Source organism: Oncorhynchus keta, chromosome 25, assembly GCF_023373465.1.
Source record: "Oncorhynchus keta strain PuntledgeMale-10-30-2019 chromosome 25, Oket_V2, whole genome shotgun sequence".
Taxonomy (NCBI): Eukaryota; Metazoa; Chordata; class Actinopteri; order Salmoniformes; family Salmonidae; genus Oncorhynchus; species Oncorhynchus keta.
Window position 1 is genome coordinate 10,762,681 of NC_068445.1, and position 25,075 is coordinate 10,787,755.

General features: G+C 45.7%; 1 protein-coding gene across 1 annotated transcript; it reads left to right on the plus strand.

Annotated features, from left to right (window-relative positions):
- The first annotated feature begins 1,075 nt into the window (after positions 1 to 1,075).
- Positions 1,076 to 24,299, plus strand: adamtsl2 (ADAMTS-like 2). Its single transcript, XM_035735211.2, has 19 exons — positions 1,076 to 1,170; positions 5,973 to 6,075; positions 6,579 to 6,721; positions 6,886 to 6,961; positions 7,277 to 7,379; positions 7,489 to 7,634; positions 7,853 to 7,976; positions 9,733 to 9,813; positions 11,792 to 11,967; positions 12,625 to 12,952; positions 13,645 to 14,011; positions 16,332 to 16,435; positions 16,541 to 16,667; positions 16,870 to 17,083; positions 17,375 to 17,530; positions 17,676 to 17,846; positions 18,116 to 18,292; positions 23,284 to 23,428; positions 23,811 to 24,299. The coding sequence occupies exons 2-19, from the start codon at positions 5,974 to 5,976 to the stop codon at positions 23,930 to 23,932; spliced, it is 2,862 nt and encodes a 953-aa protein (XP_035591104.1). The 5' UTR covers positions 1,076 to 1,170; position 5,973; the 3' UTR covers positions 23,933 to 24,299.
- The last annotated feature ends 776 nt before the right edge of the window (positions 24,300 to 25,075 follow it).

Genomic DNA, 25,075 nt, shown 5'->3' on the forward strand with positions numbered 1-25,075 from the left:
TCATTCACTCTTGGTTCATGCAGCTTTCGATATGCATATGCTTTCTAATGGAAATATTTGTTGAGATATTCTGGATTCTCCTCAGAGATAGGTAAAGGCCTGCTCTGAAACCCATGACACAGGTAGGCCATTTCCAGGTGTGTTCTCTCCATATAGAAACATATGAGATGAAAGAGGGGAGCACACAGGGCAAGACACCAGCATCTGTGGAGGAGATGGAACAAAGGACGTGAGGGGGACTGATAAGATGGGGTGATGGGAGGCCTCCCGGGTGGCGCAGTCGTCTAGGGCGCTGCATCGCAGTACTAGCTGTGCCACCAGTAACACTGGGTTCGAGCCCAGGCTCTGTCGGGAGGTCCATGGGGTGACACACAATTGGCCTAGCGTCGTCCAGGTTAGGGAGGGTTTGGCCAGTAGGGATATCCTTGTCTCATCGCGCACTAGCGACTCCTGTGGCGGGCCGGGCACAGTGTGCGATAACCAGGTCGCCAGGTGCACGGTGTTTCCTCCACCACATTGGTGCTGGCTTCCGGGTAGGATGCGCGCTGTGTTAAGACGCGCCGCTTGGTTGGTTTGTGTTTCGGAGGACGCATGGCTTTCGACTTTCGTCTCTCCCGAGCCGGAGGCCGTACGGGAGTTGTAGCGAAGAGATAGTAACTACTAACAATTGGATACCACGGAATTGGGGAGAAAAATGGGGGGGGGGGGTCGCACTGTGGGAAACAGCGACTTCCTCTGTCTGTCTGCCAGTGGAGCGAAGTGGAGTGGAGGGGAAGAGCAGAGAGAGAGAGTTGAGAGAGCAGGGAGAGCAGAGAGGAGAGTTGAGCTGCCAGGCTTGGCTTTGGGCTGTCAATGGGACAGAGTCCCCACCACATACAGCAGCAGCAGAGGCAGGAGAGGCAGACCCCAGTGCTTGGCACTGGGCAGGAGCCTCCTGTTTGTCTAGGCGTTCCTCCCTACTGCCACTCTCTTCCTGCTGCTCGAAGGAGGAGGGGTGGGGGGAGGAGGAGAGGGGCTGAGGGAGGGAGGGGAAGAGGGATGCAAGGCTCACACACCTTACCTCTCTCCCTCTCTCTCCCTCTGCACACACATCTCTACAGCACCACCACCACCACACCACCCACTCTGACCCGGCATCACACAGCTCGGCGGCCCCTGGACTGCAGCTAGGTGAGTGGGTAAATATTTACACTCCTCCAGCCTGTCTGTGTGTTTAAGTGTGTATACGTGTGTGTGTGTGTATGTGTGTGTGTTCATATGTGATTCTGTGTGTGTGTCTGGCATTTTGTGAGGTGGCAGGCGAGCCAATGGGACTTGTCTCCTGTTCCAGACCAAAACAAATCCTAACAATGATGTTTACTTTCCTACAGCGGTGTGTGTGTGCGCGTGCGTGTGTATGTGTGTGTGTGCTGATGCCAGACTGTCTGGAGAGCTCTCTGTTGCTGTGGGAGAGACGGATGAGGTGAAGGTTTCATGCTAATTCAATTTCTGAAAGTGATGTAATACTTTGGTGCTCCCAAATGAAACTGTGATTTGGAAAGGTGATAATGTGTCTTATAGTTTACCACATGCATTGTGTTCTGATGATGTAAGTTGTTCTATCTAAGAAAGACAAGTGTTCAGTCATGCCTAGGTCATAGGTATCCAGTTAAAAGTGTGAAGATGGTCAGATCTTGTTCTCGGGGAGGCGACTGCAGCAGCATAAGAACCTTGAGTAGAAAATGTACACAAATGATGACACCATGTTTGTGGCGTCAGTGAAGCAACAAGCACCAGTCTAAGAGAGAGTCCGTGTACATTCTGTAGTATTATGTTTTACAAGAGTGAAATTAGTGAATTGCTTGGAGTTAAAGGAGTGGGGATAGTTTTTGGGGAAAATGCACATGGAAATGTACCATATCAGAGCAACAGATACATAGGGTAATGTACCGTATCAGAGCAACAGATACATAGGGTAATGTACCGTATCAGAGCAACAGATACATAGGGTAATGTACCGTATCAGAGCAACAGATACACAGGAAATGTACCGTATCAGAGCAACAGATACATAGGGAAATATGCAACAGTAATGTACCGTATCAGAGCAACAGATACATAGGGAAAAATGATACCGTATCAGAGCAACAGATACATAGGGAAATGTACCGTATCAGAGCAACAGATACATAGGGTAATGTACCGTATCAGAGCAACAGATACATAGGGTAATGTACCGTATCAGAGCAACAGATACATAGGGTAATGTACCGTATCAGAGCAACAGATACATAGGGTAATGTACCGTATCAGAGCAACAGATACATAGGGAAATGTACCGTATCAGAGCAACAGATACATAGGGTAATGTACCGTATCAGAGCAACAGATACATATGGTAATGTACCGTATCAGAGCAACAGATACATAGGGTAATGTACCGTATCAGAGCAACAGATACATAGGGTAATGTACCGTATCAGAGCAACAGATACATAGGGAAATGTACCGTATCAGAGCAACAGATACATAGGGAAATGTACCGTATCAGAGCAACAGATACATAGGGAAATGTACCGTATCAGAGCAACAGATACATAGGGAAATGTACCGTATCAGAGCAACAGATACATAGGGAAATGTACCGTATCAGAGCAACAGATACATAGGGTAATGTACCGTATCAGAGCAACAGATACATAGGGAAATGTACCGTATCAGAGCAACAGATACATAGGGAAATGTACCGTATCAGAGCAACAGATACATAGGGTAATGTACCGTATCAGAGCAACAGATACATAGGGTAATGTACCGTATCAGAGCAACAGATACATATGGTAATGTACCGTATCAGAGCAACAGATACATAGGGAAATGTACCATATCAGAGCAACAGATACATATGGTAATGTACTGTATCAGAGCAGCAGATACATAGGAAATGTACCATATCAGAGCAACAGATACATAGGGTAATGTACCGTATCAGAGCAACAGATACATAGGTAATGTACCGTATCAGAGCAACAGATACATATATCAGAGGGTAATCAGAGCAACAGATACATATGGTAACCGTATCAGAGCAACAGATACATAGGGTAATGTACCGTATCAGAGCAACAGATACATAGGGAAATGTACCAGTACATAGGGAAATGTACCGTATCAGAGCAACAGATACATAGGGAAATGTACCGTATCAGAGCAACAGATACATAGTGTAATGTACCGTATCAGAGCAACAGATACATAGGGAAATGTACCGTATCAGAGCAACAGATACATAGGATAATGTACCGTATCAGAGCAACAGATACATAGGGAAATGTACCGTATCAGTGCAACAGATACATAGGGAAATGTACCGTATCAGAGCAACAGATACACAGGGTAATGTACTGTATCAGAGCAACAGATACATAGGGAAATGTACCGTATCAGAGCAACAGATACATAGGATAATGTACCGTATCAGAGCAACAGATACATAGGGAAATGTACCGTATCAGAGCAACAGATACATAGGGAAATGTACCGTATCAGAGCAACAGATACATATGGTAATGTACCATATCAGAGCAACAGATACATAGGGAAATGTACCGTATCAGAGCAACCGATACATAGGGAAATGTACCGTATCAGAGCAACAGATACATATGGTAATGTACCGTATCAGAGCAACAGATACATAGGGAAATGTACCGTATCAGAGCAACAGATACATAGGGAAATGTACCGTATCAGAGCAACAGATACATATGGTAATGTACCGTATCAGAGCAACAGATACATAGGGAAATGTACCGTATCAGAGCAACAGATACATAGGGAAATGTACCGTATCAGAGCAACAGATACATATGGTAATGTACCGTATCAGAGCAACAGATACATAGGGAAATGTACCGTATCAGAGCAACAGATACATAGGGAAATGTACCGTATCAGAGCAACAGATACATAGGGAAATGTACCGTATCAGAGCAACAGATACATAGGGAAATGTACCATATCAGAGCAACAGATACATAGGGTAATGTACCATATCAGAGCAACAGATACATATGGAAATGAATAGTGGCACTAGTGAGATGATCCACCTGTTGCTTTTTCCTGTTAATGACACAGCTCCAGGAAGTTTCCCTGGTAAAGGAGGAATACCACCAGCTGCTCTGAGGAAGGTAGGCTGTTTGGAAGTGCCTCGGTGTGAAGGAAAAGTATTTGGTAGCTAGACCATTACTCACAAAGGACACATCAATTGCTGTTATGGTCACTGAGGGAAAACAATGTACGCAGAATGAGGTGTGGAACAAACTAGTGGAAGGCACTCTATCACAAAGAGGACTGAGTCCCCAAAGTGGTGTTTACTCGAAACAATGTCTAAAATGTCACTCATTCTGCAAATACATACCACATGCACTCTCTCTCTCTCCACTCCAAAACACCAGTGTCCTCTCCTCTCCTTCTCTCAGCCATGCCTCTGTGTGCACTTTGTATAAGCAGAGCGAGGTCAAGGACTCGTGGAGAGCAACGGGCAATTGAGTGGGAGCAACATCAATTTTCCACTTTACATATGAACGTGAGAAGGCTGCTACGAAAGGACGAAGGAGCCCCAGTCTGGTTAAACAGCTCCTCCAGAAAGGATGAGTCTGCCTGGGCCTTCCATCCAGACCAGACAGCCCCGATCCGACCGGCCCCAGCTCCCCACAGCCTCCCCAGGGATAGCCTGCTGTCTGTCTGCTGCCTGTGAAAGAAAAACACCCCTCCTACCCTGAACAGGGGGCCCCAGGGGGGCAGAGGGCCGGGAGGGGAAAGGGGGACGCAGGGGGGTGTGGCTAGGGGGGAGACGCGCAGGGCTGTGTTTACTCTCCTCTGTGGCCCTGTGAAGCCATGTGAGGAGGAAGGCCTGTCTCGACGGCGACAGACTGCGTGGTCTGTGGGAGAGAGAGAAAGGGAGAGCGAGAAAGAGAGGCATGGGAGAGGGAGAGAGAGAAAAAGAGAGCGAGAGAGTTTGGCAGCTGGACACGTTCCAGCTGTGTCTGGGAGGATAATGAACTCCAGGTGTTCCAGCGGGTAGTTTAAGACACCTGTCACCAATATTTAGTGCCAGAAAAAGCCAGACTGCAAACAGGGCTAGACGATCTGTTTGCTTATTTTAAGAAGCCTACCTAACTGGAGTTGTGGGCCTGATGAGGAGGAGAGGTGGGACAGGGGGATGTGCAAGGGGGCTTTTTCTAGAGTCAGAGCGTGTGTACGTCACTGACCTGATGTGTGTATCACGTGTGTGTGTGTGTGTTTGCATGAACGTGTGTATGTTACCTTACAGTAAACGTCTGGGCAGCCGGTGCATTCGCACTAAGGTGGAGGAAACAAAGGCCTACCTGTGTGTGGAAGGGCTAGGCCTTCAGTTAGGAAACTTACCTTAGTCCCTCCAGCACTGAGCCTTGTTTGACATGCTGCTTCCATGTTCCAAATCCTGTCTCCAACACCTGTGCTCACTCAACAGCCTGTCTTTGTCACCACCTGTCTGCGTCTGAAGGTTTTCATCCAAGTACACGGTGATTGCCAGTGCACTAAAAAGTCTGAAGACATTTACGTTGAAGCCCACACGGATGTGGCACAAATAGGTTTCCTCTGAAACACTTTTAAGTGCTCTCCCTTGCAAGGACAGTAGATCCCTGATATATATGCAAACGCTAAGGATGGTTATAAAAGCCTGTTTTATATCACAGCATACAGATATCCAAATGTTGTATTGGAATTAGGACTGAGTTTACTTCGCACTAATCGTACAGTGCATTATGCCCTAGCTAGGGGCCTGCTGTATCAGATATACCAATGTAAGTTCATTAAAGATGTCTTTTCATTTCCACAGTGTTCTTCCCATCCTGTTTGTCTGTACCTAGTTCAGGTTTATCGGTGTGAGTCTTCAGCTCCTACCTTTCTGTCCCATTGAGGTCTTTCTGTGTATTTGATCGTGTCAGGATGAGGATCTGGTCGTGGGAACAATGTGGGGAGACCAGCCTGGTGCTACTGGGGTTTCTCACCTTGGCTTTGTCTGTAGGGAACCTCTCAACCAGGGGACAGGTACGCTTGTCCCACTCTCTCTCTCTCTTTCTCTACATGGTACATGCTCGCCCAACTCAGGCCTCTCTCTTACACACACACACACACTCTCTCTCTCTCTCTCTCTTTCTCTACATGGTACTTGCTCGCCCAACTCAGGCCTCTCTCTTACACACACACACACACACACACACTCTCTATCACTGGCATCATTTCAGTCAGTCAGTCACACTGCTTGTCTGTTGGTCTGTCTTTCTCTTCTTCTCTATTTGCCAGTTGTTCCCTCACTCACTCTTGCTCCCTCTTTCTGGCCCTCGCATCTCCAGACTATTCTTTGTTACATGGCTTCTTATAAAAACCCACAGCTGTTTTCTCTCACACCTTTTACAAGGAGAGCACAGTACATATCACTTGTCTCCACTTAACCCAGATTGGCAGAGTGGCTAGACATGCTTATAATTAGTCACAGTGTGTACAGGGCCCTGTTCTGCTGCTTCTCTCTAAGGGTTCTGTGTTGTGTCTAGGAGGAAGGGGGAGCCTCCAACAGTCTGGAGGACGAGCTGGAGTCCACCACATATTGGTGGGGGGAGTGGGCCAAGTGGACCGCCTGCACACGCACCTGCGGAGGGGGGGTCATGTCCCAGGAGAGGCACTGTCTCAAACAGAGGTCAGTCCGCTGACAGACAGTTTCGATTCTATACTGTTCTGTTCCATTCCATTCTATTCTAACCTGTTCTATTCCATTGCATTCTATTTTAGTCAATAAAGGTGTTATTTATCTTCAAATCTCAACATGCAGGTTTACTAAATTCATTCATTTTCTATCCAAAGAAAGAAAGCAGCCGCTGCTAGAGACAACATGACCTGCACTGGCACTTCAAAGAAATACCTCCTCTGTAACACCAAGGTTAGCATGCATCTATTACTGCCACCCCGTTTCCTGACGTTAGCAAAATACATGTTGACACAACACCCCACAACCCGAAGCCTATGATGCAGAAGTCAATGTAGACCACACAGCTTTTTTTGTAATCAGTTGAGATACAAATTGCTTAAGGTTTAGTAAAGCGGCCACAAAGCCTGGTCCTGGAGAGGTACAGGGTGAACGGCCTTTTTGTCCTAGAGTTGTCACACCCTTTCATAATATATTGTAAAACCATTCTAAAATTAAAAATACATGAAGCAGACAGAAAAGTGTGTGTATATTTTCTTTCTTGTGCAGGACTGCCCTTCCTCTGGGAGAAGCTTCAGGGAAGAGCAGTGCTGGTCGTTCAACTCACAGGTCTACAATGGCAGGAACTACCACTGGAAACCCCTGTATCCGGGTAAGACCCATAATAAACCCACTCAGCTCTGTGTCACTCCCTCCTGTGTGGCCTGTCCTTGAAGCTCGTTATTACACTGTGACTGACCTTTGTATCCATCCATCTACAGACGACTATGTCCATATCTCCAGTAACCCATGTGACCTGCACTGCACCACGGCCGACGGCCAGAGACAGCTGATGGTTCCTGCTCGGGACGGAACGTCCTGCAAGTACAGCAACTACAGAGGGGTCTGTGTGGACGGCAGATGTGAGGTCAGGGAACGCTTGTTTCTTACATCTGCTGAGGAGATTGCTTTGCATAATCTGTGAGAATGGCCGAAATGCTTATTATCCTGGTCACATGATAGTGTCAATAAAATAATTCAGTTTACTTGCTATATTCCGTGAGTGTCATATTTCAACTTGCTTTGCATGTGCTGAAATGATTCAAAATGATAATCATCCTGTTTGTCTTAACATCATTTCTGCAGCCAATCGGTTGTGATGGAGTACTTTTCTCGCCCAACATGCTGGATAAGTGTGGTGTGTGTCAGGGGGATGGCAGCAGCTGCAGCAGGGTCAATGGAAATTTCCGCCGCGGGGCCACCACTTTGGGTAGGAGTGTGTTCAACCTCAACCACAAACTGAGATAGTTTGGGTGTGTGGATGGATGGATGGGTGGGTGGCATGGATAGAGGGTACTGATGGAGGAGATATGTCTCTCCATCTATTCCAAACCTTGAGCACACCTATCTGGGACGAGCCCCACAAATAAAGTGGGGCAAAAAAGTATTTAGTCAGCCACCAATTGTGCAAGTTCTTCCACTTAAAAAGATGAGAGAGGCCTGTAATTTTCATCGTAAGTACACTTCAACTATGACAGACAAAATGAGAAAATAAAATCCAGAAAATCACATTGTAGGATTTTTTATGAATTTATTTGCAAATTATGGTGGAAAATAAGTTTTTGGTCAATAACAGTTTATCTCAATACTTTGTTATATACCCTTTGTTGGCAATGACAGAGGTTAAATGTTTTCTGTAAGTTTTCACAAGGTTTTCACACAATGTTGCTGGTATTTTGGCCCATTCCTCCATGCAGATCTCCTCTAGAGCAGTGATGTTTTGGGGCTGTTGCTGGGCAACACGGACTTTCAACTCCCTCCAAAGATTTTCTATGGGGTTGAGATCTGGAGACTGGCTAGGCCACTCCAGGACCTTGAAATGCTTCTTACGAAGCCACTCCTTCGTTGCCCGGGCGGTGTGTTTGGGATCATTGTCATGCTGAAAGACCCAGCCACGTTTCATCTTCAATGCCCTTGCTGATGTAAGGAGTTTTTCACTCAAAATCTCACGATAAATGGCCCCATTCATTCTTTCCTTTACACGGATCAGTCGTCCTGGTCCCTTTGCAGAAAAACAGCCCCAAAGCATGATGTTTCCACCCCCATGCTTCACAGAAGGTATGGTGTTCTTTGGATGCAACTCAGCATTCTTTGTCCCCCAAACACGACGAGTTGAGTTTTTACCAAAAAGTTATATTTTGGTTAGTGTGTGTTACTGATGGTAGGCTTTGTTACTTTGGTCCCAGCTCTCTGCAGGTCATTCACTAGGTCCCCCCGTGTGGTTCTGGGATTTTTCCTCACCGTTCTTGTGATCATTTTGACCCCACGGGGTGAGATCTTGCGTGGAGCCCCAGATCGAGGGAGATTATCAGTGGTCTTGTATGTCTTCCATTTCCTAATAATTGCTCCCACAGTTGATTTCTTCAAACCAAGCTGCTTACCTATTGCAGATTCAGTCTTCCCAGCCTGGTGCAGGTCTACAATTTTGTTTCTGGTGTCCTTTGACAGCTCTTTGGTCTTTGGTCTTGGCCATAGTGGAGTTTGGAGTGTGACTGTTTGAGGTTGTGGACAGGTGTCTTTTATACTGATAACAAGTTCAAACAGGTGCCATTAATACAGGTAACGAGTGGAGGACAGAGGAGCCTCTTAAAGAAGAAGTTACAGGTCTGTGAGAGCCAGAAATCTTGCTTGTTTGTAGGTGACCAAATACTTGTTTTCCACCATAATTTGCAAATAAATTCATTAAAAATCCTACAATGTGATTTTCTGGATTTTAGTTGAATGGCATAGTTGAAGTGTACCTATGATGAAAATGACAGGCCTCTCTCATCTTTTTAAGTGGGAGAACTTGCACAATTGGTGGCTGACTAAATACTTTTTTGCCCCACTGTATGTCTCTGAAAGAGAACTATAGCCAGTTAGTCTGACAACAAGCTCAATATGTGCTTCTTTAGCCAACTCTTCTGATGTTCAGGCTATTTAGTTGCAGGTAAAATGGAGTCATCATAATGTTTCCTGTCTCCAAGGTTACTCCTTCATCACATCAATCCCCGAGGGCTCCTGGGACATTCAGATCATTGAGAGGAAGAAGTCAGCTGATGTTTTGGGTGGGTACTTCCTTCTTATCCTGGTCACCATGCCATGTATACACACATCTCTAATGTTCGCTGTTGGTGATGTTGTTATGTTGCATATAAGGTGCAAAACATTTATTCAAGGTTTTCAGAAAATACAGCAATGGGATCCCTATTAATCAACTGAAATTAAACTCTGATGATCTACAGTCTGAAGTTTACATACACCTTAGCCAAATACATTTAAACTCAGTTTTTCACATTTCCTGACATTTAATCCCACTAAAAATTCCATGTCTTAGGTTAGTTAGGATCACCACTTTATTTTAAGAATGTGAAATGTTAGAATAGAGATAATTATTTATTTCAGATTTGATTTCTTTCATCACATTCCCAGTAGGTCAGAAGTTTACATACACTCAATTACTATTTGGTAGCATTGCTTTTTAAATGGTTTAACTTGGGTCAAACATTTTGGGTATCCTTCCACAAGCTTCCGACAATAAGTTGGGTGAATTTTGTCTCACTCCTCCTGACAGAGCTGGTGTAACTGAGTCAGGTTTGTAGGCCTCCTTGCTCGCACAAGCTTTTTCAGTTCTGCCCACACATTTTCTATAGGATTTAGGTCAGGGCTTTGTGATGGCCACTCCAACACCTTGACTTTGTTGTCCTTACGCCATTTTGACACAACTTTGGAAGTATGCTTGGGTTCATTGTCCACTTGGAAGATCCATTTGCGACCAAGCTTTAACTTCCTGACTGATATCTTGGGATGTTGCTTCAATATATCCACATAATTTTCCTACCTCATGATGCCATCTATTTTGTGAAGTGCACCAGTCCCTCCTGCAGCAAAGCACTCAACAGGATGCTGACAAACTCGCGCTTCATGGTTGGATGGTGTTCTTCGACTTGCAAGCCTCCCCCTTTTTCCTCCAAACATAATGATGTTCATCATGGCCAAACAGTTCTATTTTTGTGTCATCAGACCAGAGGACATTTCTCCAAAAAGTAAGATCTTTGTCCCCACATGCAGCTGCAAACTGTAGTCTGGCTTTTTATGACGGTTTTGGAGCAGTGGCTTCTTCCTTGCTGAGCGGCCTTTCAGGTTATGTCAATATAGGACTATGGATATAGATACTCTCGTACAAGTTTCCTCCAGCATCTTCACAAGGTCCTTTGCTGTTTTTCTGGGATTGATTTGTACTTTTCACACCAAAGTACATTCATCTCTAGGAGACAGAACGTGTCTCCTTCCTGAGAGGTATGACGGCTGTGTGGTCCAATGGTGTTTATACTTGTATACTATTGTTTGTACAGATGAACGTGGTACCTTCAGGCGTTTGGAAATTGCTCCCAAGGATGAACCAGACTTGTGAAGGTCTACAAAAAATGTTTTTGAGGTCTTGGATGATTTCTTTTGATTTTCCCATAATGTCAAGCAAAGAGGGACTGAGTTTGAAGGTAGGCCTTGTAATACATCCACAGGTACACCTCCAATTGACTCAAATTATGTCAGTTAGCCTATCAGAAGCTTCTAAAGCCATGACATCCTTTTCTGGAATTTTCTAAGCTGTTTAAAGGCACAGTCAACTTAGTGTATGTAAACTTCTGACCCACTAGAATTGTGATACAGTGAATTATAAGTGAAATAATCTGTCTGTAAACAATTGTTGGAAAAATGACTTGTGTCATGCACAAAGTAGATGTCCCAAACGACTTGCCAAAATTATAGTTTGTTAACAAGAAATCAGTGGAGTGGTTGAAAAACTAGTTTTAATGACTCCAACCTAAGTGTATGTAAACTTCCGACTTCAACTCTATATACTTTTATTTCCTTTGCGATCTCTTGAATTGACTGTATCCATTTATGGTCATGTATGGGGAGGAGAAATTCCAGTGTAGGGTGAACATCAAAGATGTGACCTTTTCTGTAGAGTCAACCAACTGGTCCTCCTCCAATGGTCCTCCATCCCCTCAATGAGACTATGTTCTATCCTATCCCCCACAGCTGTGACCGATCAGGCGGGGAACTTCTTCTTCAATGGGAACTACAAGGTGGACAGCCCCCAGAACTTCCATGCGGCGGGGACCGTCTTCAAATACCGGCGGCCCATGGATGTGTATGAGACGGGGATCGAGTACATCGTAGCCAAAGGGCCCATCGACCAGGCCATCAATGTTCTGGTACTGTAGCCTGCTGAGGTCTGCTCTGCTCCCTCCCCTCATCTGGCAGCCAGGGCCTCTGGGTAATGTCTAGTTTAGAAGTAGTGTACACGTATCCAGTAGCTTGCAGGTGCAGGGTAGAAGAAGGAAAAGTTCTGCAAGATAGATACGTGCAAACTGATAATGCTCCTTCATTTTCATTGCGCATCTTTTCGTGTTAATGCGTTACACAGTAAAACTTCAATAGTCTACATGTATCTTATATTTTCTTTCATGGCCTCACTCACTGGCAATCAAGCCCCATGTCTGAATGAGTGCAGGCAGGCTAGACGGCTGACTCTAACAGCAGTCATGTACTGTACAGTATTTACTGTATATGTGCAATTGACTGAGTTTGATAGGAGGGAGGAGGGAATGGGTGAGCTCTCGGTCTCTGGTGCTATGCTGGTCTGTCTCTGCTGCTTGCATGTTCTCTCTTAAGTCATCCAAAAAAAGACCTTGGCAAATACCTGGTCAGTAATAATTCTGTTTGACTGTGCTGTATTTGTGCACAATGTAGTTTATTACGCAGAGCATTGCCTCTGGTGTAAGACACTGTAAAAGAGAAGTATAACCAACATCATTTAATCCAAAGAATCCGTCTGACCCCCCCCCCCTCATTATTTTGGCTCCTCATAGGTGTGGAACCAGAATGGTCGTATCCCTTACATCACGTACGAGTACACCGTCCTGAGAGAGTCTCTGTCCCCTGTCCCTCAACCTCCCGTCTACACTGGCCCCGACAGCACCGCCCCGGGGGTTTCCGTGGAGATGGGCAGTATGGTGGCCCCCAACGGGAGCACGTATGACAAGGTGGCCCCTGAGACCCAGAGGAACCAGGTGCTGAAACAGGGGGCCAAGGCGGCAGGGACCGAGGGCCAGAAAGGCCAGGAGACCAACGAGGTGTATGAGGAGACAGGAGCCATCGACTGTCACCAGGACAGCCCAACCCCACCACAATACACAGGTAACACCAGCATACCAGAAACCAAAAAAACAATACAATAAACATAACACAAATAATCATAATTATACATAACCCCAATGCACAAGTGATTAACGCAGGTAACTGGGAGGGAGGGAGGGAGGGAGGGAGAGATTTTTTCTTGACTTGCAGACTGTGCAGTTCTCCCCCTGAACTACTGTATGTAATCGCCATATAAATCAGTTCACCACTCAGATATCAGATGAGATAAAATATTGTTTTACAAAAAAGAGAGTCCTCGCTGCTGGCCCTTTGGAGTCCTGCATTATTCACAGGCATATATACAAAGAGGAGCTTGGGGAGATGAACAATTCAGAGAGCTCTGGCATTTTCTCCTTTTTTTAAATGGCTGCATCACAAACATGAGTGGTAATGAGTGCAAGCCGACCTGCCTGTACCAAGCTCTCAGACAGCCCTTCCACTTAGACTGTGGGACAGTTATGCAGGGAGTTTGGCCATTGGGTGAGACCGAGGCCCTCTACTGCCTTAAGGAATATGTTGAAAGGCTTTGTGTGCTGTTTTGTTGTAGTGCAAACTGCACATAAAACTCCTCTTTTATTAAGGAAGCACCAGGAGTTTTTCCTGACCACCTGACCAGGAAACGCCTCTGTTGCGACTTAGTATAAGGCTTTCTCCCACTTTAATAATTTCTCTATCTTTCCACGCCCTTCTAGTTATCCCAACAGATGGCAACAGCAGTCACACAGGTAGCGTAGCAGTCCCTGCCCCGGCAGCCAGCAAGCCTTTAGAGGAGGGACCAGACTCCGAGAACCTCATCTGGAGAGTCTTGCTGGGCAAGCAGATTGGTCCAGATGAGCTGCTCACCAACATCTCAACCAATCAGCTCCTGACGGAGGGAGAGGGAGTGTTCTCGTTGGAGGTGGACTATAGCAGTGTGGAGCAGGGAGGCCAGTTCCCCCTCAACAGCTCTCTGGGGGAGTTCAGTCTGGGCGCGCGGAGGAATGATACTGGAGACCTGCTGTTCCCCAACAGGACGCTGCTGACGGGGATGAGGAGCAACAATCGCACCAACAGAACCAGGTAGTGTAAGGAGGGATCCACACAATGTTGAGCAGAAGTAAAGAGGCAATGTTGACCCAACGTCAGCTTGCTATCTGGTATAGGAACCCATCCAAACAATATCACTTCAGAATCCCATCCACAACCCCTCTGGTCTTTATCTTCCACCTCCAATACTCTTCACTTATTGATGCTGCTGCTGAGGGGTTAGAGTGAACACAACAGACCCACTGGGCACACACTGGTTGAATCAACGTTGATCCTTGTCAATTCAATGAAATTACGCTGAACCAATAGAATAGAATAGTGGAATAGATGTTGAATTGACGTCTGTGCCCAGTGGGGAGTCCTTCTCTCTCTAAGTAAGGATTGAAGTGAAGGTCTGTGACGATACCAGTATCGCAATAAGTTTTCCATGGAAAAAAGGAAAACACGAAGCAGACCGAACTATTTGGTCCTTTAAAAGCCTGCTTTGTAAAATATAGCTTGGAAAATATTTACATGTGACTGTGGATGACAACATAATGATGTTTGTATCCAACATTAAGGCTGTTTTCCTAAAGAAGTTAAATTTGCTTCATGTTTTGTTTCCTTACCACGATACTGACACGTATCGCGATATTGGTATCGTCCCGGCCCTACTGCAGTGAGTCATTTCAAGGCATGTAAAAGGGCTGGATATTCTCGTCAGGAAAAGGGCCCATGCTGCTGGCTGGGGGAATGGAATGTGCTCCAGGCTGGCTTCTGGCCCCATCCATCCCTTACTTCTTTTTCTTTTTGAGACAGCCAAAGAATCGCATGAGGAGACAGCCAAAGAATCACATGGAGAGGAGACAGCCAAAGAATCACATGGAGAGGAGACAGCCAAAGAATCACATGAGGAGACAGCCAAAGAATCACATGGAGAGGAGACAGCCAAAGAATCACATGAGGAGACAGCCAAAGAATCACATGGAGAGGAGACAGCCAAAGAATCACATGAGGAGACAGCCAAAGAATCACATGGAGAGGAGACAGCCAAAGAATCACATGGAGAGGAGACAGCCAAAGAATCACATGGAGAGGAGACAGCCAAAGAATCACATGGAGAGGAGACAGCCAAAGAATCGCATGGAGAGGAGACAGCCAAAGAATCACATGGAGAGGAGACAGCCAAAGAATCACATGGAGAGGAGACAGCCAAAGAATCAATCGAATCACATGAGGAGACAGCCAAAGAATCACATGAGGAGACAGCCAAAGAATCGCAAAGAATGGAGAGAGGAGACAGCCAAAGAATCAAAGCATGGAGAGGAGACAGCCAAAGAATCACATGGAGAGGAGACAGCCAAAGAATCACATGAGGAGACAGCCAAAGAATCACATGGAGAGGAGACAGCCAAAGAATCACATGGAGAGGAGACAGCCAAAGAATCACATGGAGAGGAGACAGCCAAAGAATCACATGGAGAGGAGACAGCCAAAGAATCACATGGAGAGGAGACAGCCAAAGAATCGCATGGAGAGGAGACAGCCAAAGAATCACATGGAGAGGAGAAAGCCAAAGAATCACATGGAGAGGAGACAGCCAAAGCGCAGGGCTGGCTGGGGTAGCATTCCATCATATTTATAATTCATGTTGGCTTCCCTGCACTGTGTCCAAACACCGCTTTGCCAGTTCTCCTGCCAGAGCCCCATAAAACACATCACATGACACACCCTGTCTTCCCCTGCCCTGGGGAGAAGAACGGATTGGAGGAGAAGAAGGAGAGGAGGAGGGGGGGGGGGAGGAAAAGAGGAGGAGGACGAGTAGGAGAAGGAGGGGGACAGATGAGAGGAAAAGGAGGAAGGGAAGGAGGAGGTGGAGGAATAAAAATGGGATACGGTCCACTTAAAAGCAAATAATTCAAGGTATTTGCGGCAAAGTGAAAAATATGACTGGGAAGAAACATACTGTCAGACTGTAGTCACCTCTAGGGATAAATGTGCAGGAATTAGTCACAGTTGCACTGAGATATGCCGGTTAAGAATGATTCAAAGTTCCTGTGTATTTTCAAATAAACATCTCTGCTCTGGCTATAAAAAAAACAGCCAGTGATATGACAAGAATGTTCATGTCACTTTTATGTGAATTAATGAAAAACAGAATGTCGCTGGCTGTTATGATTTGGAGGGTGAGGTGAATCAGCCGTGTGTGTGTGTGTGTGTGTGTGTGTGTGTGTGAGAGAGAGAGACAGAGACAGAGACAGAGAGAGAGAGCTGGGGTTCAGTGGGTTTACTGTGAAGGCCTGGTCATGTCTTGCTTGACAGTGTGAAACCTTCTGAAAACCTTAAAACCTTATTGTCATGTTGTGTTTGACAGGACTAATCAGAGGTTCCTGCAGAAGAACTTCAAGCTGAGCCCTGCAGACATGTACCGCTGGAAACTGTCTTCTCAGGAACCCTGCTCCTCCACCTGCTCTATAGGTAGACACACACACACACACACACACACACACACACACACACACACACACACACACAGTATGTATGGATTAGTTATGAAATTGTAAGTTATCATTTCTGCTGCAGGAGTGTCAAAGTCCTTTGCCATGTGTGTTCGCTACGACGGCGCTGAGGTGAATGACATGCACTGTGACACTATGACCCGACCTGAGCCTGTTCATGACTTCTGCATTGGGAGGGAGTGCCAGCCCAGGTATGCACCAGAAAACAACACACTGAGAAAGTACTTAAAGGACCGTTTACCGGTCGAACGACTCTTGAAGTGATGCAAAGTTCTTTGAGAACAATGTTTGCCTCTTGGCCATTACCATTTTATTTAAGATTCAATTTAATTTACTTCCGAAGATAACTAATTGTGCCTGAACTCTGCTCTATTTGCATCCCCTCACCCTCAGGTGGGAGGCGAGCAGCTGGAGTGAGTGTTCTCGTACCTGTGGTGAGGGCTTCCAGTTCCGTCTGGTGCGCTGCTGGAAGATGCTGTCCCCCGGGTTGGACAGCTCTGTGTACAGTGACCTCTGCACCCTGGCAGAGCTGGAGAGGCCCCTGGAGCGCCGCGCCTGTAAGAGCCCAACCTGTGGCCCCCAATGGGAGGTGGCCGAGTGGACTGAGGTGGGTGGAGCTATACTGTGGGAGTGGATGGTGGGACAGGGGTTGTGTGTGTGTGTGTGTGTGTGTGTGTGTGGGGTGTGTGTGTGTGTGTGTGTGTGTGTGTGTGTGTGTGTGTGTGTGTGTGTGTGTGTGTGTGTGTGTGTGTGTGTGTGTGTGTGTGTGTGTGTGTGTGTGTGTGTGACTAATGACTGAGCAGGAACACTATAGTAGGTAGATTGTTGCATCCTACTGTTTGAGCAACTGTAGGTGATATTGAAGGTGAGTGTGTCCTCTCTCCTCTTTCCTGTACAGTGTCCAGCGAAGTGTGGCCGCAGGGCCCAGGTGACCCGGGAGGTCAGGTGTTCAGATGAAACCAAGTCATGTGATCCCCTGACCCGCCCCCTTAACACCAAGAACTGCACAGGCCCGCCCTGCGAGCGCCAGTGGACTGTGTCAGAGTGGGGGCCGGTGAGTACACTACTTCCACTCACTACTACATTTCTATGGTACGTTGATGACAGATACAAATAGTGATTGCACTGGCTGTTTCTCTAGATCAGTAATACTATGTGTTATTGCCGTGTCGTCCCCGTTGAAACTGTGACCTCTGCAGTGCTCTGGGTCGTGTGGCCAAGGGAAGATGGTACGTCACGTGTACTGTAAGACACCAGAGGGCCGTGTGGTGCCTGAATCCCAGTGCTCTCCGGAGAATAAGCCCCTGGCAATCCACCCCTGTGGGGAGAAGGACTGTGCTCCACACTGGCTCACTCAGGATTGGGAGAGTGTAAGGCAACTGGGTCCTTCTGTTGATGTTCTGTTGATGTTCTGTCGGACGTTTTATTGATGTTCTGATGATCTATATATGGCCTCTTAATGCTCTGTTTGTGTCCTATTTTGACAATGTTTACTTGATGTTCTCTTGATGTTCTGCTGGTGTTCTCTTGATGTTTTGACAATGTTATCCCAATGTTCTGTTGCTGTTCTATATACGTTTTCTTGATGTTCTCTTGGTTAGAGATTCATTGACTGAGAGCAGTCTTTTTTTCCTCTCAGTGTAACACGACATGTGGCCGCGGTGTGAAGCGGAGGATCGTGCAGTGCGCCGGCATCACTGCTGGGAAGTTCCAGACCCACGACGACGAGGCTTGTGGTGCCAGTAAGAGGCCCGAGGACGAGAACACCTGCTTCGAGAGGCCCTGTTTCAAGTGGTACACCACGCCCTGGTCTGAGGTGAATAACATTTCAACCATGACATTGTTCACAAAGGCAGTCGGTCACACTCACCTGCTACAAATATCATATCCCCAAGATATGCTAACCTCTGACCATTACAATAACAGCGGAGGTTAGCATTTTTTTTTAGGGGGGGAGGGGTATGTTATTGGTACTGCTGTAACTTTCTAACTGATCATTATTCACAGTTAATTCAGAACTATCCATAGCATCCACATTACTGTTGAATTGTTTAGAAACAAATAATATTATTTTACAATAAAAGTGACTTCACAATGCATCATTTATCATTCATTTCTATTTGGCACAAGATGATAGTCTGAAACACAACCAAAACAAATAGCAAATCCAACCAACAAGTTTGTAGAGTCACGAGCTTGATGTTATCATTGCATGCTAGGAATATGGACCGAATACTAAACTTTTGACTAATTTAATACATATATAAGTGAATTTGTCCCAATACTTTTGGGCCCCAAAATGGTGGGACTATGTACAAAAGACGAGCAGTGCTGCTGTGTTCATTCCTCAGGTCACTAACACACGTGGTGTGGGTGTCCGGATGAGAGATGTAGCCTATTAAATATCATTGTTAACTAAGCAAAAAAAGAAATGTCCCTTTTTCAAAGATAATTCGTAAAAATCTAAAGAACTTCACCGATCTTCATTGTAAAGGGTTTAAACACTTTTTCCCATGCTTGTTCAATGAACCATAAACAATTAATGAACATGCACCTGTGGAACAGTCGTTGAGACACTAACAGCTTACAGATGGTAGGCAATTAAGGTCACATTTATGAAAACTTAGGACACTAAAGAGGCCTTTCTACTGACTCTTTCTTTTGACACCAAAAGAAATATGCCCAGGGTCCCTGCTCATCTGCGTGAACGTGCCTTAGGCATGCTGCAAGGAGGCATGAGGACTGCAGATGTGGCCAGGGCAATAAATTGCAATGTCCGTACTGTGAGAAGCCTAAAACAGCACTACAGGCAGACAGGATGGACAGCTGATCGTCATCACAGTGGCAGAGCACCTGCACAGGATCATTACATCTGAACATCACACCTGCGGGTCAGGTACAGGATGGCAACAACAACTGCCCGAGTTACACCAGGAATGCATAATCATCAAATCAAATCCCTCCATCAGTGCTCAAACTGTCCGCAATAAGCTGAGGGAGGCTGGACTGAGGGCTTGTAGGCCTGTTGTAAGGCAGGTCCTCATCAGACATCACCGGCAATAACGTCGCCTCTGGGCACAAACCCACCGTGGCTGGACCAGACAGGACTGGCAAAAAGTGCTCTTCACTGATGAGTTGCAGTTTTGTCTCACCAGGGGTGATGGTCGGATTTGCGTTTATCGTCGAAGGAATGAGCGTTACACCGAGGCCTGTACTCTGGAGCAGGATCGATTTGGAGGTGGAGGGTCCGTCATGGTCTGGGGTGGTGTGTCACAGCATCATCGGACTGAGCTTGTTGTCATTGCAGGCAATCTCAACACTGTGCGTTACAGGGAAGACATCCTCCTCCCTCATGTGGTACCCATCCTGCAGGCTCATCCTGACATGACCCTCCAGCATGACAATGCCACCAGCCATACTGCTCATTCTGTGTGTGATTTACTGCAAGACAGGAATGTCAGTGTTCTGCCATAGCCAGCAAAGAGCCCGGATCTCAATCCCATTGAGCACGTCTGGGACCTGTTGGATCGGAGGGTGAGGGCTAGGGCGATTCGCCCCAGAAATGTCCGGGAACTTGCAGGGCGATTCGCCCCAGAAATGTCCGGGAACTTGCAGGTGCCTTGGTGGAAGAGTGGGGTAACATCTCACAGCAAGAACTGGCAAATATGGTGCAGTCCATGAGGAGGAGATGCACTGCAGTACTTAATGCAGCTGGTGGCCACACCAGATACTGACTGTTACTTTTGATTGACTGTTACTTTTACTGACTGTTACTTTTTTCCTGACTGTTACTTTTGATCTTGTTCAGTTTGTGTCTCAGTTGTTGAGTCTTGTTAATTTCATACAAATATTTACACATGTTAAGTTTGCTGAAAATAAACGTAGTTGACAGTGAGAGGACGTTTATTTTTTGTTGAGTTTAGAATAGACCTATGCATCAAATGCATCCTCAAACTGCAACGTCTGCCTATGCCCATGTAGAGGGAATATGCTTTTAGATCTTCTGGAATGACTGTTTCATGGGTGAATTAAAGCAGATGGTGATAAACAACTATTAGCCTTGCTTGTAGACCTATTTGTTTCAATCTTAGCATATATCCTGCCTAGTGGCGCGCTCTGTTAAGTTTTGGCCACATGAGGAAAACAATTAGATCATTCAGCTTCAGATAATAAATGACTGAGGAGTTGTTTTGGGTGTAACATTTTCTAGGCCAACTATCCTACAGTTGAAGTCGGAAGTTTACATACACTTAGGTTGGAGTCATTAAAACTCGTTTTTCAACCACTCCACAGATTTCTTTTTTTAACAAACTAAAGTTTTGGCAAGTCGGTTAGGACAGGGTCAGAAGTTTACATACACTAAGTTGACTGTGCCTTTAAACAGCTTGTACAATTCCAGAAAATTATGTCATGGCTTTAGAAGCTTCTGATAGGCTAATTGACATCATTTGAGTCAATTGGAGGTGTACCTGTGGATGTATTTCAAGGCCTACCTTCAAACTCAGTGCCTCTTTGCTTGACATTATGGGAAAATCAAAAGAAATAGTCCAAGACCTCAGAAAAGAAACTGTAGACCTCCACAAGTCTGGTTCATCCTTGGGAGCAATTTTCAAATGCCTGAAGGTACCACGTTCATCTGTACAAACAATAATATGCAAGTAAAACACCATTGGACCACACAGCCGTCATACCACTCAGGAAGGAGACTAGAGATGAATGTACTTTGGTGCGAAAAGTGCAAATCAATCCCAGAACAACAGCAAAGGACCTTGTGAAGATGCTGTCTGAAACTGGTACGAAAGTATCTATATCCACAGTAAAACAAGTCCTATATTGACATGACCTGAAAGGCCGCTCAGCAAGGAAGAAGCCACTGCTCCAAAACCGCCATAAAAAAGACAGACTATGGTTTGCAACTGCACATGGGGACAAAGATTGTACTTTTTGGATAAATGTCCTCTGGTCTGATGAAACAAAAATAGAACTGTTTGGCCATGATGACCATCATTATGTTTGTAGGAAAAAGGGGGAGGCTTGCAAACCGAAGAACACCATCCCAACCGTGAGGCATGGGAGTGGCAGCATCATGTTGTGGGGGTGCTTTGCTGCAGGAGAGACTGGTGCACTTCACAAAATAGATGGCATCATGAGGAAGGAAAATTATGTGGATATATTGAAGCAACATCTCAAGACATCTGTCAGGAAGTTAAAGCTTGGTCGCAAATGGGTCTTCAAAATGGACAATGACCCCAAGCATACTTCCAAAGTTGTGGCAAAATGGCTTAAGGACAACAAAGTCAAGGTATTGGAATGGCCACAAAGCCCTGACCTAAATCCCATAGAAAATTTGAGGGATGAACTGAAAAAGCATGAGGCCTACAAACCTGACTCAGTTACACCAGCTCTGTCAGGAGCAATGGGCCAAAATTCTCCTCAATTTACTATAGGAAGCTTGAGGAAGGCTACCCGAAACATTTGACCCAAGTTAAACAATTTAAAGGCAATGCTACCAAATACTAATTGAGTGTATGTAAACTTCTGACCCACTGGGTATGTGATGAAAGCAATAAAAACTGAAATAAATAATTATCTCTACTATTATTCTGACATTTCACATTCTTAAAATAAAGTGGTGATCCTAACTGACCTAAGACAGGTAATTTTTACTCAGAATAAATGTCAGGAATTGTGAAAAACTGAGTTTAAATGTATTTGGCTAAGGTGTATGTAAACTTCAACCGTATATGCTCTTATATTCAGTTCTGTTATGTAAAATGCTAATTAATCATTGTGATCTTGGGAAACATTGATTCAGCTTTGATCTAACTTTACTAAACGAGCACCATTGTGAGAAGTGATAATCTTCTATTTGTAATAATAATAAGTGATGAGTACGACTACTAGGTGTAGGGAACAGATCTTGATGAAGGTTATTTTAAGCGATTTGAGTGACTTTCTAATTGTGGTGCTGAAAGAACAGCACCGTAACCAAGTGGTCGCATATTGTTATATATAATAATAATAATAATAATAATATATGCCATTTAGCAGACGCTTTTATCCAAAGCGACTTACAGTCATGTGTGCATACATTCTACTTATGGGTGGTCCCGGGAATCGAACCCACTACCCTGGCGTTACAAGCGCCATGCTCTACCAACTGAGCTACAGAAGGACCACATGTTCTGGGTTCGACTGCGCAAGAGGGGGTCCGTGGAGTCTTATGAACATCAAGGCAGACACGCCGTGAAGTTGGATCCTAGATCCATGCGGTGGATCAGTTTGTCTGCATACGCAATATAGGTGGTACGTTTCCGTAAGCTAAGCACTCGGACAGTAGGGCGAGTTCAAGTGTGTCGTGCATGAGCCCCAAGTCCATAACAAACTGCTTTGAGGAAAGACGTTTTAGCAACCCCTGGCAGAGTTTTCTGTCTCTGGCTGTTCTTACGTCAGATTTGGCCCGCTCAAAGTGGTCAAGCCTCTGACAAGTGGGCCCCTGTACACACGCCTACAGTTATTCATCATTTGCGCCACCGCCAGAGAGAGAGAGAGAGAAGACAGGGAAGAAACCACCATTTACCTACCTATAGGCTGCTACACATTTATTTAGTTTATCATTCTATAATTTCCATGGAATGTTTGTGGTAAGTAAATATAATTTGTTTATAATTGATCAGAATTTGAATGACCTTTGTGTTATCTCAAATTGAAAAAAGTGAGGGAGCGCCGCTCCTCAGTGCAACGGCAGCACTGTACCCCTGGTATAACCCTGGTATAATGCTGACGTGTGGTGTGTTCACTCCCCAGTGCACTAAGACATGTGGTGTGGGTGTCCGGATGAGAGACGTGAAGTGCTACCAGGGCAGGGAGATCGTGAGAGGTTGTGACCCCCTGACCAAGCCTGTGGCCAAGCAGACCTGTGCCCTGCAACCTTGTCCCACTGAACCCCCAGGTACGTAAGCAAAAGCCTGGTCCCAGATCTTGCCAACTCCAATGACCATAGGACACAAACTGATCTGGGATCAGGCTCTGTAAGCAGCAAATCACTCTGGAAACTTTAGGAGAGTTAAAGTCTTGTCACAGGCAAAAGTCAACCGCAGAATACAGCATGTTTAAAGCACTTGTTTTTAATTGTATTATTTAAGTACACCTCTTTCTTTCATAACAGCCTAAGGTCCTGAGCATTTAGATTGTGGAGGTAAAAAGGCATTGATTGATTAATTCATTCATTAATTAATTCATTGATAGGTTTATCATTGCAGTATTTTTGGGTCGTGATGAGGCTACTTTTTCCATATCATTGAACATGTCATATATGTCTCTCTGCCATGCAGATGAGAGCTGTCAGGACCGTCCCACCACCAACTGCTCTCTGGCTCTGAAGGTGAACCTGTGCAGTCACTGGTACTACAGTAAGGCCTGCTGCCACTCCTGCAGGGCCCAGCACGCCTCTTAGTATTGCCTGACACCTACAAAACCTTACCCTGCAGCTCTCCAACCCCCACTCCCCACCCCCTACCTCCAGCAGACCCCCACAAACCCCTTAACTCCAACCACTGCAGACCCATACCCGCAACCCACTTACTTCCAACTAAAGAGCCCTCTACCCCAGACTACTCGTCAACAAATTACCCCCCCAGTAGGTTCCTCTACTATCCCCAGTATGTTACTCTATTACCCCCAGTAGGTTACTCTACTACCCCCCAGTATGTTACTATATTACCCCCCAGTAGGTTTGTCTACTACCCCCCAGTAGGTTACTCTACTACCCCCCAGTAGGTTTGTCTACTACCCCCCAGTATGTTACTATAGTACCCCCAGTATGTTACTCTATTACCCCCCAGTAGGTTACTCTATTACCCCCAGTAGGTTACTCTACTACCCCCCAGTATGTTACTATAGTACCCCCCAGTAGGTTACTCTATTACCCCCAGTCGGTTATTCTACTACCCCCCAGTATGTTACTCTACTACCCCCCAGTAGGTTACTCTATTACCCCCCCCAGTAGGTTACTCTACTACCCTCCAGTAGGTTATTCTAGTACCCCCCCAGTATGTTACTCTACTACCCCCCAGTAGGTTACTCTTCTACCCCCCAGTAGGTTACTCCACTACCCCCCAGTAGTTTACTCTACTACCACCCAGTAGGTTACTCTTCTAACCCCCAGTATGTTACTCTACTACCACCCAGAATGTTACTCTATTACCCTCCAGTAGGTTACTCTACTACCCCCCAGTAGGTTACTCCACTACCCCCCAGTGGGTTACTCTATTACCCCCCCCAATAGGTTACTCTATTACCCCCCAGTAGGTCACTCTATTACCCCCCAGTATGTTACTATAGTACCACCCAGTAGGTTACTCTATTACCCCCCTTAGTAGGTTACTCTATTAACCCCCCAGTAGGTTACTCTACTACCCCCAGTATGTTATTCTATTACCCTCAGTATGTTACTCTACTACCCCCCAGTAGGTTACTCTACTACCCCCTAGGAGGTTACTCTATTACCCTCCCGTAGGTTATTCTATTACCCCCCTGTAGGTTATTCTATTACCCTCCCGTAGGTTATTCTATTACGCCGCCGTAGGGTGCTCTACTA

What these genes read in the sequence shown, in the direction of transcription:
- adamtsl2 (XM_035735211.2), top strand. Translation starts at nt 5,974, where the DNA reads ATGAGGATCTGGTCGTGGGAACAATGTGGGGAGACCAGCCTGGTGCTA. An exon ending in GAAGTCAGCTGATGTTTTGG is followed by an intron (nt 9,814 to 11,791) that starts GTGGGTACTTCC and finishes TATCCCCCACAG; the next exon opens with CTGTGACCGATCAGGCGGGG. An exon ending in TTGTCCCACTGAACCCCCAG is followed by an intron (nt 23,429 to 23,810) that starts GTACGTAAGCAA and finishes TCTGCCATGCAG; the next exon opens with ATGAGAGCTGTCAGGACCGT.